Below are 17697 nucleotides of genomic sequence, written 5' to 3' on the forward strand. Positions count from 1 at the left end.
AACGATTTTGTAGCGTGAGCTACAGTGGCCCAGGTTGAGCATAACAACTGGGATTAGCACTTTAAAGAACAGGACACACGTAAGAGAAAACGGACAGGACTGGCACTTGTCCTGTCCGTTTTCTCTTACGTGTGTCCTGTTCTTTAAAGCGCTAATCCCAGTTGTTATGATCATGAACCAACTAGCCCAGCAGCAAGTTTTATCAGGTTGAGCAGTTTCGCGTGGCTCCTGGAGAGCCGTGCTGCGCATGCGCGAGGAGCAGTGACGTCACACGGCGCACAGAACGTTTTTCGCTGCCCGGCGCCTCTCACACACCCTACGCGCCCAGCGTCTTCGCCGACCTCCGTTCCGCATGTGGCGCCCCGGTCCACTTGATGATCATGCGAGCAGTGGCCGGGTGTGGAACCGCGATGACCCGTGCGTCGCAGCAACACCGGCGTGCGCCTGTGGAACCGGCTTAGGTCTGGGGTGATTGGTGACGCTGCGCCGGAGCCGCTTGATAAATATACATGTGTCACATAAAGCGTATACCGTGAGTGCGTCATTGAAGCATGATAATCAAGCTAATCCTAGGCATCCAGGAAAGCTAAGAATAACCAGCTGAACCTCAGCTCACGCTACGTATATCCGGGCATAGCCGAGCTAAGCCACTGCTAATTTTTGTTTCTTTTCTCTTTTCGTTTAATTTCTTTCACTGCTACCTGCGTGTATTCTTCTGCGTGAGCAATATGCACAGGACCTATAAGTAACAAAGCTCTCACTTCCGAGATAACAGCATCTAGACTATCCACACCATGACTATCGCCGCAAAACCATAGCTCCGGATGATTCTCTGGGCATGCACGACCATTGATTGTGGGCACTGCCTACCCGTACTTCCTTGAACTGAAAAGGTGGTAGATGTGTGTTTCAAAATAGAGCCGTTGAGACTTCCGTGTATATTAGCCGCCGTAAGTCTGTCGTGCAATTCTTGCTCCGGGATCGTGCAAGAAATCATAATTTGACTGGGTAACACCCTAAGAAATAACCGCAGGTGGGCTTCACCACAACGCCCCAAAACGACCAATCAGCTTGACCAAATGTGCGAATTTGGCCTATGACAAGTTCCAGCATGCGATCCGAGTAAAAGATAAAATCTGCGCTCGAAAAACAGCACAAATGCAAATTTGCGTGGGCTAACTCACGAAATTCGCATAATTGGTCACGCTGACTGGTCGCTTTGAGGCGTTGTGGGGAAGCCCACCCGCGGTCATATCTTCGAGTGAAGTTGGGATACGCCTTCTGAAGTTTGGACAGTTCGATATGTTCATTAGGCGGCCTGCAGGACTTTTTACCTTGAAATATCCACTTTGTTTGCACTCTCCCGTAGATATCAATTACGGGGTGATTCCTCGAAAAGTTTTCGCTCTTCGCGTAGCTCGGTGGGGCCGCCTATCCCAGGAAAGAAACACGAAGAAAATGATCAAGTTGTCCGTGGTCAGGACAATTATCGTGTTGTTGCGCTCCTACGATACTTCGCTGTTCCTTTCTTTCTTTGGCGGGGGAAGGGGTAGGGGGGAGGTCTCATTTGAAAATTACTGACAGTGACGGCCCAAGCGGTCCGCACAATCACGAATCGCATAGTTCGCATAAGGAGCATCACAAAACTAATCCCACTATGCATAAAAAATACCTTGCGTTTGTAAATTCAGTGAAAAGCGGTGCAGCGTTGATATGTGTTTCTACAGAGACGTCTCCGACCAAGATAGTCGTAACCATGTCAACTTGGTCGGCATTGGAATCACAGAGACAAAAGAAGACATTCGCGAGCGTGAACGGTTGACACGCACGATTTATTCCGGCGTCTTTGAAACCGCAACGGCACGCCACGGCTGGCGTGCCTAGCTTTACACAAAAGCGAAGTGCTTCCCGGATTCAACGACCGCGTTGACGCTGGTGTCGAAACTGACAATCCACTCTGTCACTTCGCGAGAAGTCCTCGCCTCCCCACGGCGTGAGTTAGATCGCACAGCCAGCTTCGGGCCAGTTCCTCCCGCGCCCTACCTTAGTCCGGCAGCAGCATTTCTCGCATGCCCGACGCAGACCGGGCTGCTTCCGAGAAAACGCGGGGGCCGCTACAGCGTCGGAATTACGGGGTGCTTCCTGCCGGCTCGCTCTCTGCCTCCAACGTGCTCTACCGCGTGCTTACGAAAGAGAGAGCGAGACGACAGAAAGAAAAAAGAGCGAGATAATGAGGAAAACATAACTGCCGGCGAATGCGGAGGTCAGTACGGCGGCGGCGGCGGTAAGAATGTCGAACAACTTCGTAAACGATGACGCACTTCATCGCCGAGCAGCATCACCTGCCCCCCATCTCGCGGAAAAGAAAGACAACGCCTTTTAAGCACTTTCGATCTCCCTCTTTCACCGCCAACCCTCCCTTTATTTCTACGCTCGTGCGTTCTCTGTCGTCGGGAGTTCCCGGAAAAGTGAGAATATGTTTTCTCTTACAAGCTCCGTTTCCTTCTTGTATTTGTCTTTCTGCCTTTTCTCTTCGTTTTTTTTTTTTTTTTTTTTTTCAGAAAGCGAGTAGCGATGTGTGCGGCGCCGGGATTAAACTTTCGAAGATTTCCCAATTCCGAACGCGCGGGTCTTGCGCCGACGCAGGCATGTGACCAACGAAGTAGGCTTCGCGCCAGCATACCGAATCCTAATGGCGCTATAAATTTAAATGAACATATCGTCCCGCCGAACTTCTCCGTCACATTACAAGCAGTCGCTGCCTCGCCGCTATTCATGGGGCCCTTGTGCTGTACGGTTCCCTCTGAATGTTCCGTGAAGGGTTCTAAACGCTTCTGTGCCTAAAATATGCTGGTAACGTCGACACACCACTTGGCCCAGCATGCCGAGTGCCTTTTAAAAATTTTCGAATTGTAACGAGGCACTGTGAAATACATTTTTCCCTATTCGACATCCTATTAAGTTATCACCGGTAACTCAACCGTGGACTAAGTTAACTTTGTGCCGGGTTATCCGGTTCGGGCATAAAAACAAAACTAGCGGAAAATACACTGGAACGAAGAAGGTCAAAGCAGATGCTGCTTCAACTAACTTCCTTTTCATGTACATTACCCCGTCCTTCGTGTAAAACTGAAGTCAAGAGATGCTCCGACTAAGAATACCAGAGCCGGGTCAGCATTAGCGAGTTTTATCATAGCGTTACGTGTTTACGTTAACGTGTACTGTGTTTGCGGGAGTCGACTGCGCAGCGTGAGAGTTACAGCGAACGGTAACTTACCGGCACAGGCTTCACCTTCGCCAGCGGCTAGCGGTAACACGGTAAACGGTAACGCAAACACGGTAACGATATGCTAAAACTTCCTATTATTCGATGGCAAAGTAGCAAACAACTCAGTATCGACAAGCCATAGTAATGGCCGTCCAGCTCCACACTAGCGTAATTCCTCCTCTCCTCTTGGGGGAGGAGCCGCAAGCAGGGACTCTGCTGTGTTATACGCATTTCGCCAACACGAGTGAGTGAGGAAGAATGCACTTGAACTCTTAGGGGCGCAGCCCCTTAGAGGCTGGGGCTGCTGGCGTCTCCTGTCATCGTCGTCGTTGTAATCGTCGTTCGTCTCATGTAGCCACGGTGCTAAAACACTGAGAAACTCGTTTACGCCTCGCGCTGGAGCGCTTCGTAACGCGTATTAAAAAAAAAAAAAAAAAACACCGGCACACTCGTTTACGCCTCGCGCTAGAGAGCTTCGTGCTTCAAAGACAAGAGAATTTTACAGCCCAGCTGTATACCCCTACCCTCCAACGGTTTCATCTCCGTTGGCGAAAACACCAAAGCGCAAAGAATACACTTATACACTACATGCTTCATCCCTTTCCAGTTTTCACGTCGATGGAAATGGTCTGGCATTTTCTTTTTCTTTTAATCATAATGACCACAATGGCACACACGAAAAAGATTTGCAGAAAGTGACACTGTTTCTTTGTGAGGAGAGAAAGACACGGAAAAGTGAAGGAAATAAACAAACAAACAAGAAAGAAACAAACAAACGAAGGTAGGGAGGGAGGGAGGGATAGGGAGAAAAGCATGAGATGCGAGATTTCGTTTAGAAACAAAACAAGTGCTAATTTGCTGACTGCGGTGAGTGCAGTTTCCACGCCCAGAAGGATGACACGAGGAACGTAATTTTCGGGGGAGGAAACGACGTCGGCCCTCCGACGCACCGCCTTCGACTAAAGTGTGAACCGCATGGAGTGTTTTCTGCTCGCGAAAACGCGCCGCGCACGCCATAGGCGCGTTGACGCTGCCGCGGAGCCACCCGCACGCTGCGCGCGGCGCGGCAGGCAACGGCAACATGGCGGCGGCTTCGGCCGCGAGCGACCGCTTCTAAGCGCCTCTCTAAAATGCCGCTCAAGGCACCCACGAAGTTCCTTGTCCGGTAAAGGAGCTTATAATGTGGGCAAAAACAGTACTATAAAAGATAGTCCGCCCCACTAGTGGACGCGCCCATGCAATAACTGCCAGGGAGGTAAGCCTAAACCAGGGATGCCAGTTTCCCGCAGAGCAACACGCCAAATTTTTTAACCACATAGCCCAAAAGTAGCCAAATGTCGACCAACAGAAATAGCCCAAGCCCATATAGCCAAATCAAAAACGTTCACCCGAATAATTTTAAATTCTTAGTCAGATGTCTGCTATTTGTCAGATGTCAGAATTAAGACGTCCACAGATCGAGTGCAAGCAAAACATCACTCGTTTGAAGCACAAGCAGCTGCAATTGAGTACATAGAGGTGGTGCTGAACCGCTCCAAAAAGATCTCAGATGGTGTGAAGTCCTTACATATCTGCTCATCTCAGGCTTTTCAAAACTTCACATCTTCTTAGGCATTTTTTCTATTACGTTTACACTGTAAATTAAGTTGCTATGATTAGAGTGTAAAATTGCGATTGATTCGTTTATTCTTTTTCCGCGCCAGCCTAAGAGTGGCATTTTGTCTCAGGTTTAGGGTGTCTCAAGCAAAAATACAGAACAGCCTAAGTATAGCGACATAGCCAACCAACAATTTTTCCCGCAAACTATAAAATCAAGTAGCCAATTTGGCTGTTTATAGCCGAACCTGGCATCCCTGGCCTAAACATGCCTCGCGGAGCCAGCCGGCTGTCTCGAGCGCTTCGAAACTGCCGCCATGAGGCGCGCGCCTCCCGATTGTCGCAAGTCGCCAGGCTCCTCCCACTGCCGCGCGTGACGCGCGTCATTTTCTGAGCAAGGCAGATGCTGCCGCGCGCGCGGAATCATCGACGCGGGCGTCAAAAAATCGCACGCGCAACGCCGACGCGCACGAATCGCGTGCAAAAACGCGCCATGCGGTTCACGCTTAACACTCGATGGAAGCAGTAAAGTGACTGGAGTGAATTTCCTGCAAGGTGCTCTTAAGCATCGAGGCGCGTAATTCATCACAATTTCCTGACTTGCCAAACTTACTCGGCTGGTGCGCTAAAGCATGTCCTAATATAAGGCATGTCCTAGCCTGTTTTCCCCACAACTTCCATCCCAAATTTGCTCCCGGAAACAACCATTCTAGCTGGTTCAACATAATCTTTTGTTAAAATCCCAGGTTGGAAATATATAACTGCGTAGGCCGCTCCGCTATACACCGATACCGTCTAGTAATAATAGTAAAATAATAATAATCTTTATTTTCTCAAAGCACTGGCTACATGTGCGGGCCAGCCCAAGCCAAAAAAGGCTTGTGGGGCCGTGCCCGACAGTTTCTGTACATGACGGACGCAGCGATAGATTGTCAACGTCGCTTATAAAGGGAAAAAAAGAAAGAATAACAAAAAGAAAGAACAATGAACACAAAAAAGCACAAGAGAGTATACCTTCAACAGCTTAGGCATCAACCGCGTAATTCAAAAACACCGTCTCTAGTTTGAACACGGGTGCTAAGAGAAAACAGTTCGGAGGGTAGGAAGTTGAGGATAGAAGGGACACAAAAAGTAAGCAACCACTCGCCATACTTAGTGCGAACCCTCGGCACAACAAAGCGATCACGTAAGCGAGGGTCATGTTCAGGCGGGTACAGTATACAATGTTCGTGTGACCTAATATATTTCAGCACCACCGTCTGTCTGAACAGCACAAACAATTCAGGCATATGCAACAACTGAAAGACATTTAAATGCTATGCGATACACCATACATTACAGAACTAAGAACCAACTTCAATAGTAAGCTGAATTTGTTTCTCCAGAAGGCGGTACCAAAGTAAAAACTGCAAATACCATACCGCAAGACACTGTAAGCAGGCGCACGGGATATTTGTTTGCGTATGTTTAACGGGCATAAGGCTTTAATGGAAAGCATGAGGCAATCAACCTTTCGGATTTGAATACATACGTGCGCAGGCTGGATATTCTAGGACATATCGAAATCAAACAATAAACCTAAGTATTTGACAGTATATAGTTGGGCAACAGGTGTACATGCACACTGGATACAATCACTAGTATGCAGATAAATTGGAACGATGTGAAGAATAAGCTGAGGTGGATTATGGAAACAGACTAGTTGCGACTTTTGTTGTTTATTGTAATTACATTATCGCTGTGCCACTGTATCACTTAGTCATGCTGTAGGTATTTCATTGCTAGTTGATAATTATTATGTCTGAATACAAGTACCGTGTCCTCATCATATTAGAAAACTGTGCTATGAGTGTAAGATCTGCTCAGATCGCTAGCGTATATTGAAGAAAATACGAACAAGAATATACCACTGAGGGACACCTGAAGTTAAATGCTGTGGACTTCTGATCGAAACCAACACAGCAATTTGAGAACAATTGAACAGGTTCTGGTTAATTGAAAATAATACTGGTCACTGGTTAACTAAAGTCGGCTTTGCCCTTACACACAAGTGCACTGATAAGAAGGCATTTTCAGGGACAATATGAATAATATCAAGTACGGAGTGCCTAGAGTCTTGTAAACCGCTACCAGGACTTCCTCATTGTTGACTTCCCGGCTATACGCAAACGCATTGCCTGGAAGGTATATTTAGGTGGAAGGAACATTAGAAGTCTGCTATCAACCTAAGAGTGCCCTGGCGTCTTTTTATACCCATGTATCCCTATAAAACGCGATTTAGCGAGATTTTGCGAAGTTGGCTTCACTACTACACACAAATGCGTTGCTGAGAAGACAGACAATGTCTTCAGAGGCAACATAGGCGGTTGTTTATGCAAGTACGAGGGCCTTGCGGCATTTTATTAATGGTATTTTATAATGCTGTGTAAGAGTGGCACATCAAGCTTTACATAGATACAGATGGGTTCACGCGTCAAGGGCGCGTAGAAGTGCTTAGCAATTAAAATTATTACAGACGATAAGCCCGAAAAAACACGTTCTACAGTGACGGATGTCAGCGTACGCCTATGGGTATTAGGATAACTATTCAATGACATTAGATAACGAACGTCCTAAAAATTTCCGAGCGTTGGCAGTGGCATGCGTACACGCGGGGGAGGGGGGGGGGGGGGGGGGGGGAGGGAGGGGTGGTATTGACTATGGGCAGATGAACTACGGAACTCACTACAAGGTATCGGCCGTGCTTTTCCTTTTTGTTGATTCGCCGTGTGAACATTCCATGCTGGATGAGACTCGAGGAGCAGCGGCATTTATATTAACTTACTGTCTCTTTAACTGTGTGGTTCTCCATCATCACGAGGAAAAAAGGGAAGAAGCTGTGAACAAACGGGACAAGTTCTTGGTGGGCGGCAACCTAATTATTGACATATGCGTTGACTTGGCTGATGACGTAGATGGACTCCTCAGTTTGCACATGACCTGGGACTCTGAACAAAAACAAATAAAAAACCCTTTCTCTTGCCGGTTTATTAAGCGAGCACGCCGTTCGCAGGATGCTGTCTGTACGCGAAGAGTTCGTGGCGTTGCTGTGGAAGCAGTGGTTGCTGGGAAAGCACGGCGCGCTGGGGAACCGGGGCGCGTGAATTCAAAACACTTTGATTACAGTAGACGTGGCGCTTCTGTAGACACCGTCACTGCGAGGGGGAGGTTGCGCCTCGCCCGTTGCTGTGCCACGCTGCGGTCGCTAGTGTGAACTTATATTGGGGATGAGCGCATTCTTTGCGTAGATGGAATCGGATTGGAATAGCTTACGTAGCTCTCATAAACACAGATTCTGATGCTACTTCTTTGGCGAAAAAAAAAAAAAAGCCCGGCAACGTGTTAGTCGAAATGCGTTGCGAACTACGAGCGTTTCACGTATGCAATACAACTGCTTCGTACTTTGGCGACATTTTTTTAACGTTGCTTTTTCACTTGCGGCAAATATACAAGCCACGACGTTTTTTTTCCAGATGAAATTTTACATAATGCCCCCCCCCCAAAAAAAAAAAAACGTGTGACCATGCGGTTATATTACCTGCTTAAGAGTAGATGCTGCCGTGGGATCGGTCCAGAGAACTTCATAACTGGCAAAAGTATTTTATTTTTCATACCTGCGCTCTGCGGCGCATGCGCAGTGGTGTATGTCAGACGTCCACAGGGTGATAGACACACAAAAGTACAACACTGATCACTGTCGTCGTAAATAGATAAATAAATATGCTGGAGAAGAACTATCAGCTTTCAGGGTGGAAATGGCGTCCAAGCGTTACCGGTGCTTAAAATCACCTTTCGCCGTGATGAGTAACTAGAATGACTAAATGTATATGCAAGTAAGCTCCTGCAAGGGTGAAGGACGGCTTCTATTTAAGCTTAGAGTTTCGATCATAATCATGGTTTCGGTCAAGCTTTCATAAACGTGCCAAATTTATATAGAGGTCGGAGTTTTGTTTGCGCTACTGAGCACGAGGTCGCGGGTTCGATTCCCGGCTGCGGCGGCCGCTTTTCTGATGGCGGCGAAAAGCAAAAAAGCCCGTGTGTGCGATATTTCGGCGCACGTTAAAGATCCCCAGGTGGTCAAAATAATCCGGAGCCCTCCACTACGGCGCGCCTCATCGCCTGCGTTGCGTCGGCGCGTTAGACCCTACAATCAATCAATCGGACTTTTGTGTATCCCCAGATAAATGCTTCTTGATGAATGGTAGTGATGGAGAAACTTTATTTCCAAAAAGGGTCCTGAAGGACACCTGACAGTTGTCAAGGTGTAGAGGGCATCTCCCACGTCGGGACGGGGAGCCCGAGACTCTCCGCCGCTACGCGTGCCCTCTGGACAGCCCAGAGTTGATCTTTCAGTTCGCTGCTCCTGAGAGCACTGTCCCACTCGCTCTAATCCTCAAGATAGGAGGCTTGCGTAGCACAACCACACAGCATGTGACCCAAGTTCACACGCCCATCACACTTTGTACACGTAGCAGTTCCGTCGTAGTCCGAGTCGATGCGGCTCATCCTCCAAGGATTGGCGTATGAGTCCGTTTGTAGCATGCTGTGAGTGACTGACTGCGGCCTGTTGAGTCCATTGTTTGGGAGCGCAAATTCACGTCGATTTAAGCAGAAGTGCTTGGTGCGCATGAATGATCTCCGCGTATTTGAAATTTTGATCTACGTTTCTGTCCAGTTGCATATAGATAGAAAACGCAAGAAAAGGAGGGCTTTTTATTTGCACCAAAGCAAATTTTCGTGGTGTAGCCAAATAAAGCTCATTTCGCTTCACTTTCTATCCTATGAAATTGCTTGTGGATGTGTACCCTTTCACAGTAGTTTATTCCTCTATAGTAATGCTCTTTATTTGCAACCCTTGGCTCTTTTCACCGCCACGTTTACAAGGACATCAGGCTTTCTCACTTCCTAGTCACGGTTTCTGTCTGCAAATGGAAGTTGTGAAAAAAGAAAGATGTCACAAAGAAAAAGAAGGCCGCAGGGGATGCCCGTGTGCAGCGCCCGGAGGCCTGCTCCTGCGAGACGCAGCATCTTCGCGTTCCTTTACTACGCGAGCCAGCCCTCTTGGGGGTTGCGACTAGCTTTGTTTTGCAGCGAGCGGTAGCCGTCGCCGAGGGGCACCTGCAACGAATCATCGGCGGCTCGAGCCTGGCGCAGAACGGAGAGGCATCATCAGATACGCAGAAGAGCGAATAACGTGCTCGATGAATTAACGACACCAGCTTATGACGCGAAGGGAAGTGGAGTCATCGGGCAGGGTTGCAGTAGCAACTTGCTCGGCCGTCCACTGGCTTCTTCTTCTCTTCACGTCGGCCCGCGTCTTTCTCCTCCTGAGTAAACGTGCTAATAGGCGAGCGGGGCTAGCGGCCGGACCGGCGTCATCACGAGATTCCTGGCTAAACTTCCCCCCTCACCCCCCTCCATTATGAAGCTAGCCCCAAACACCCCCCAAGCAAACAGGCCATGTCAAAGGCGTTAGCTGTAGTCACCGAAACCTGGCCCTCAACGCTGAAGTGGGGGTCCCAAAATGGCACGGTGGTGAGAGCGCTGTAGTCGAAGAATTGACCCGAAGACGTTGTCGAGCAGCGACCTTGCGGGCCTTCTAACCTCGGCGGTGTGCGCGGCATATTACCTGTCCGGCCATCGGGGGAGGGAGGGGGTGTCGAAACATTTCTCTCTTTTGTTTCTCTCGCGAAAGTGGGCAACAGCGCCGGCGAGGAGGCTGTACCCGCACCTTCAGTGGGCGCGCGGATATGCCGGACTCGGCTCGCTGAAACAAGTGGGGAGAGAGAGAGGGGGGGGGGGGGAGAAAAGTTTCAGGCGCGTCCAAAACCGCCCATTCCAGTTTGAAGGTCGGGATACCTGCCGCCTTCCTTGGTGGTGGTGGTGGTGTCGGCATCAGAAGCCTGCTTACCTGCCCCGGCCGACTGCCCTTTCCCTCTTTACGCGGCGACCGGCAGGTTAGAAGAAGAGGGGAGAATTCTCTGCCAGCGGCGGCCCGGCCTGAGACAAAGAAGAATAAAAGCAAAGCGGAGGATTCGCGGGGGGAGGGCAAGGTAGAAGAATCTTTCGGCCGAACTTGTAGCTTCCTGCTTTGAAACGCGCCTCCTCCCCTCGTCCTCGTGCTTAGCGATCGTTTTGCTTGCTTGTTAAGGAGGGCGGAGGGGGGTCGGGGTTGCCACTCCTTGGAGAGGACGAGATTCCCTGGGTGTTTTTTTTTCTCTCCTGCACTTTTTCTGCCGTCATTATTGTTATTTTTCGCCGTACGGCCGCCGCCTCCCCTTCTGGTGGCTTTCCTTGCCCGCGTCTACTACTGCAACGGCGCGCAACAACCACCGTCGTCCTCTCCCCCTCCTGGTAGGCCTCTCGCCCTTTCCTCCTCGGCCATCGCGCGGCCCCCGACGCGCTGTTCCTCCTCGCCCTCTTCCTAGCCTGGAGAGATAACTCCTGCCTTCGGGTGAAATCGCCGGTGGCGCTGGACGTCGGCAAAGTAACGCGTGCTGCGCTCCCGGCAAGACTCTACCGAAGCCGTGTGCGCGCGCGCCCGTCTTCGCGCCGCCGGCACTCTGGGGCGCCCCCCTTTTCTTTTTCTTCTGCTTCTTTTCTTTTTGCCGAGTGCCTGCTTTTCGTCGCCCTCCAACCTCCTCCCGCCCACCTGTTGACGCTCGTTCGGCACCGCAGACAACGACCGCGTGCTCCGCAAGACCACGCGAAAGTGTTTGTGTCACCTGCAACGACGGTGTGTGAGTGCGTGCGTGAGTGTTCCCCGGGTTGGTTTCGACACTGGTATCCCTTCGAAAAGCGGCGCGTGGTTGCTGTTGGTGCCGTGGAACCAGCGCTCCAGATTTCGCGCGGTGTGTTCGTCTCCCCGGGGTGTACTGACCCCGCCGCCGAGTTCACGTGGACGGTGCGTCGCGCTACTCCCGCCGATGTACGAGCCGCACCGAGACCACGGCACCGTGCGCGTGTTGCTGCGTTGCCCGGTGGAGCACTGGAGCGGTTGAAACAGCCGTGGCGAGCGGGTACCGACCGAGCAAGCACCATGCGCTCGATTCGGGCTAGCAAGCCCGACTGACGACGCCACTGCCGTGTCTGGAAGGGCGACAGCCTAGCGGACCACGTGCGTCGCAGACGACGCTGTCACACAGCATTGCTTTTGGACTGCGAGGAAGTCATGGAGCACGTGATTTGTGGCCTGGCGCCAAAGCGCGATCGTTAACTTCCGAAGACGTTGAAGCTACGAGCTATGCATGCGTCATTCGGAGACAAAACGTCGCCAAATGTGATCTTGCAGTTTCACTGGTGAATGCGGATCTTTGACTCGCGCGGAAAACGCAAGGAGCGTGTGATGCTATCCGAACGCAACACACAAGTCGAAGACTGACAGACACTGTCAAGTGGTTCTCATAGGTGCGTGGTCGTCTTGCTGTTTTCGTTGAGGTCGGACGTCAAAAAGTGCAAGGAGCCTTTGTAAACTCCCGTTGTGAAAGAAGGGTCGTCGGCACCTCTAGCTGACGTACCGACGGCTGCGAGTGGACGACCCGCGCCCAGTGGCGGGCCGACTCCGTCCAGGAAACGTGGGCCACCATGGCCCAGCTGAGTCCGCTGGCCAGCACGGACAGTCCGCCCCCTTCGCGCACCAGCAGCAACGGCGCCACCCGAGACCGGGGCTCTGCCTCGCCGGTGTCGTCCCGCAAGAAGCGCAGGATGCACGACCCGGACTCCAGCGGCGACGACGACCTCAGCCCCACGTCGCTGGCCAAACGCTTCATGTCCGACGCTGCGCACTGCGCCGCTTCGTCTTCTCCCGCAACGACGCCCTCTACCGACGTCGCGTCTTCTTTCGAGCTCATTGACGTCAACGAGGTACGTTTCGAAAGCTCCACCTTTCCCGACCTCTGTGCGCGCGCAGCTTTCTCGCCTCTATGGCTTAGCTTGTCGCTTTTCTTTTGATCGGTATCGCCAGGGCTCGATTCTCTCCTTTCTTTAACATGGCACAGCACTTTGCCAGTGAGGGCATTGCGAGTGCCCTAGTTGCTTCGTTTGCATTTCCCCTGGTTTTGCTTTCACACTTCGTGAATCACGTGATCGGCGGTAATGTCACGTGGGTGCACAGGCATTGCGCAAGCTGCTTAATTCTCCTCTGTCTGCGTCTGTATGGGAAACGAAGACAAGACTAGATTTTCCATATATATTCGTTCGTATTTAAACATTTGGCGAAACAAATAAAGAAGAAAGCATCTACTCTGCCAGCAGCCGGGTGAAATGCCTGACCAAAATTCTGCCGGCTCTCTCCGTTCATTGGCTTATAAAACCACGTGACATTTCGTTTGAAAATAAGCGTCTTGTTATTCTCATGGCACATTTCGTCAGAACCTAAGCTAACCCAACGTAACCGACCCTAATTAGGCCACCTACACCAAACACGATCGGTCTTAAACCCAACCCAGTAGAACTCCTAAGCGTCAATTTTGTGGTTATTGTAGAAATAACCCGACTGCAGAAAACTTCTCTAAAAAGCGCTATGACCAAAAACTTGTCAAATCATGCCAGAAGCAATAATGATAATAATAAATAAAAGAAAACTGCACCTACTCGGGATTCAGACCTTCGTTTTTCGGTCGCAACTGGTTATTATACCACGCCACCGCGGGAGCACCCGGCAAGGAAGGTTTTTGCAGAACATTTATCCCAAGGATGCTCCAGGTGGCTTAGCCAATCACAGGCGACTGCCGGGGGAAATTTAATGAAGTTTTTCTTGGTCTTGAAACCTTCTTAAAGTGCCGTTGCTTAGCCACCACAATGGGTTGTTAAAATAGTCGGGTGTCCGCGCTTTGTTTCGGCACACCACAAGAAAAAGGGGAATAAAAGCTTAGCGTCCTGCGTCTTTTGGCTGAACACGGGTTTTCGGTTGGCTGTCTGGCCCTCACAGTACGAACAGCAGTAAATGCTTGTTCATAGCAAAACGTTTACGTCTATGACAAACACGCTTAGAATTAAGTGTGTGCAGTTAAATCTCAGGAAATGGGTGTGATAAATGGAATGGCTATTTTATAGCTCGTAAAGATCGGCGCACACAATGACCTTTGGACGTGACTGCTCTGAATTTTGACAGACATGACGCTGTTGGAATTGCAGAATTTGGGGGAGCGAACCCTTAGCCATGTTATGTGCTGTCTATTTTTGTTATCATGACAACACCGAGCGCTTAAAATGAACAAAAAAAAAAAGACGATATGTCGGGCTTTGCTCAGTAGCAATCCCAGTAAATAATTTTTTGGCGCAGTTTCAGTTTGTGAATGAACCACCCTTCAGGCAGCAGTCTGGTTAAGATACGTCGTCAATTTTCAATATTTTGTTCTCTAACAACACTAAACCGTTCGGACAACGTTGCCAGCCCTAGCACAAGAATAGAAGTTTTATGCCTTCCACGTTGGGTGCATGGCCTCGCGTGCGCCGCATTGTGCTGGAAAATTCGGTTCTTTCATCGAAGTGATCTAGATAGAATGACTTATGAAGTTCCCCCGCGTGTCACGGTGGCATAATGGCCAGGTACAGGTGATTTCCCGCCTTAATACGGTTCTTTCCTATTTTAGTGATGACTCCGGCTGAACATTTCTTCCAAACATGCGCCAACCAGTCAACGACGCGCCCGTACCTTTAACCAAACTATGTTGACTGAGCTTATGAATCTTTTCGGGGGATCACTGCTTATCGCCGTTTGATTTAAGTTTCACCGTTCCGAGCAAAAACTGGGCGTATCAAATGACGCGTAGTAATAATTGTACAAGCATTGTATGCAAACACGAGGAAAGCGTTGCCACATGCCAGAGCCTGTTCAAAGTTATAAAGCAGCACAATTGGTAGCCAGTATCCAGCTCCGCCGCAGGATCGCGCGTTGCAGAATGCAATTTATTGTTTAGTTATTTATTTACAAGATATTTACATCGCCACGAGGTCATTTGTGTAGGAGGGGGAAGGGGGGGGGGGGGTCATGCAACATGTACAAAACAGAGGAGACAAATACATTCATACACTTTTTCAAAAGCACGTATTCATATCGGTTAAAACATGAACACCACATTGGTCATAAATGGGAGAAAAAGAGATCGTTGTTTCGTATGCTGACCGATTCCTCTGACAACAAATTCCAGTCACGTATTGCTCTAAAAAAAGAATTAGCAAAAATATTCTGTGAGAATACTCTAACACCTTTTGGGAATTATCATGACGCAGTGATATGTATTTTGGGGCGAGGAGACACTGTGTTTTGTCGATACCGGTGTTGTAGTAACTGCAGTGAAAAAATTTTAATCTTATTTTTGACGTCTGGGCTGTAGTGGTTTTCAGCTCAGGGTAGCTTTATTCAGCGAGACGCTAGCAAAAGGGTCATTATTGTAAGTACCAAACCACGCTGCCTGGTTTTGCAGCTTTTCTAATATTTCTATAAGATACTTGGTGTTGGTCCCACACTACACACGCATAATCTAGTATAGATCGGACATGCATAAAATATCGTGTTTCTTTCACTTCTCTGATGGATCATTAAAATTTCTGTGGATAAAATATAACATCTACTGGTCTTTGTAATTATGCACTCTACATGCTCAATCCACTTGAGTGACTGAGTTAAGTATACGCCTAGGTATTTGTATTCCGTGACGCTACTGATTATAAAAAATTTTTTATTTATAGCTTGCTTGGGTTATAGCTAATTTCCGTGTAAAGTAGATGTGGGTATATTTCTCGATATTTAGGCTCATGCCCCCTCCGTCACGCCACCGAGCTACCGTTTCCAGGTGTTTTTGTAGCGTGTATGCGTCGCTTAGTGAATTTATCTGTCTATAAATAACACAGTCGTCAGTGAATAATTTGATATCGGGCGTAGTGTTTTCTGTTTTATCATTATTACAAAAATAAATTAAGAATAATAATGGTTCCAGTACGATACCTTGGGGTACGCCAGAAATCGCCACAACAGAGCTAGATTTCTGACTATTCAAAACCACGCATTGCTAGCCGCCGTCCAGGTAGTTGCGTATCCTAGTAATTAATCAAGTAATCAATTACACAACCTTTTCTTGTACCGGTCCGCCTGGCGGCCCCCATGACACACTACCGAAATTTCTCGAACACTTAAGTCTGCTTACGTGATATGAACGTGAATGCCAGCGATTATCAAAGACTTTTCTACTCCCTCATCGTGTTTGCGTCTCTTCCTTCGCCTTCGTACCTTCGTCCTTAGACGCGAATACCCCCGACAGGCAGACTTGCTGCCCGGATTCATACGGCAGCTTCCCTACACAGAGACGCCTCCTCCGCGTGCACCTGTTCCATGCACGTTAGCGTCACTAAATGAAGGCTTTTAGAGTATGGGCACTCTTTTCTCTCATTGTTATGTGCCGCCAGGATTTTCATTGATCGGTCGGCACCACGTGATATTTGTTTACATATGGGCGCAGCCATTTTGTTTCTGGGTGCATCTCTCTATATACCTTTGCTGCGCGGAAGCTAGAGCGGCCGGTCACACTCTGCCCGTCATAGCCGGCGGCGGTTCCGTTGGTAGATATGGCAACACTGCAAGCTAGAAACAAAATGGCGCCCAGACGCTTCCGGGTGCACGAAGTGGCGGTACTCTTAAGCGTAACTTATTTCGTGACGCTAACGCACGTGCCATAGCGTTCACAAGTCACTGCGCACGCGCCAGACTAATTTGTTTCATTCTACTTCCACTGTGAGCTGTCGAAGGAGCAGGAAATAAAAAATCATGCAAGCCTCCGTCAAATGACGACGATGGTTGAACGCAGAGCTTTTTTTGTGCGAAATCAAATGGCGAAGGGTCAAAGCCAGAGCTCATCGAGTCAAAGTCCAAACTCAGACGGTAACCAAGGAATCTCTCACGAGAAAGCTTCGTGCCCAACCATAGCGCCAGTAGAAAGCAGTTGCAGCAAGCTTACAAATTGATTGATTGTAGGGTTGAACGCGCCGACGCAATGCAGGCGGTGAGGCGCGGCGTAGTGGAGGGCTCCGGATTAATTTGACCACCTGGGGATCTCTAACGTGCGCCGAAGCACGAGCAGTTTTGCTTTCCGCCTCCATAAAAAAAATGGCCGCCGCGGCCAGGAATCGAACCCGCGACCTCGTGCTCAGCAGCACAACGCCTTAGCCACCGAGCCGCCGCGGCGGGTAAGCTATACAAGACGCCCGTTAGTTTAAATTTTGCCGGATAAAATGTCGGACCGGCAGCGCAGGAGCCCTGGGTGCGAGGCTTCTGCTACTGTGCAGCTGTCCGTGCTCTATTAAATCAGCATGGTTGGAAGGAGGGTGAGGATGTTGCGCGAGCTTAGGTCCATTGGCGTCGCCGCCTTCGTCGATCGTCAGCCTGTTGCATTTTCTGCTCATCCAAATTGATGGCATTGGGGGTTAGCCAAGCGATGCCGTCATCGTAGTAGCCCCACGTGGCCGTAAGGAAGGTATGGCACTATGCCCGCTTATAATGAACACAACGAGGTTATTGCAGCCTCGAGATATCGCGCATCAACGCGCGGTGATTCAGGTGCTTGAGGTGCCGCATCTTTTCAAAAAAAAAAAAACTATCCCATCACTACCAGCCGAAGGGTCCCCCAAAGTTAAACTACACCGTATACAGGGCGCTGCACGAAAATATAACAATGGGTTTGCGAATTCGACTTCGGGTATACGGCATCTTTGTTAGCAATGCATGCATGGGCAAATCGCGTGACTGTTTTGTGTTGCAAGGCAAGCTGTGTAGGACACTAACAAGCTGAACTCCCCCT

The 17697-nt window shown here is 49.4% G+C and overlaps 1 protein-coding gene across 6 annotated transcripts in view; it reads left to right on the forward strand.

Moving 5' to 3' along the window:
• Tfap-2 (transcription factor AP-2) overlaps nt 1-17697 on the forward strand; it is a 361095-nt gene that overhangs the window by 259561 nt on the left and 83837 nt on the right. The window contains exon 1 of one of the 6 annotated variants that reach the window (XM_077690936.1): nt 10915-12766. The exons of 2 other annotated variants lie outside the window; for them this stretch is intronic. In XM_077690936.1, coding sequence (XP_077547062.1) covers nt 12488-12766 — 279 coding nt within the window. In that variant the 5' untranslated portion in view covers nt 10915-12487. Of the gene's footprint in view, nt 1-10914; nt 12767-17697 lie in introns of those variants that run through there. 3 more of the 6 variants (XM_077690935.1, XM_077690938.1, XM_077690937.1) reach the window with 3 other exon arrangements.

Source organism: Haemaphysalis longicornis, unplaced genomic scaffold (genome assembly GCF_048455015.1).
Source record: "Haemaphysalis longicornis isolate Haplotype H1 unplaced genomic scaffold, Haemaphysalis longicornis Haplotype H1 scaffold_10, whole genome shotgun sequence".
NCBI classification, from domain to species: domain Eukaryota; kingdom Metazoa; phylum Arthropoda; class Arachnida; order Ixodida; family Ixodidae; genus Haemaphysalis; species Haemaphysalis longicornis.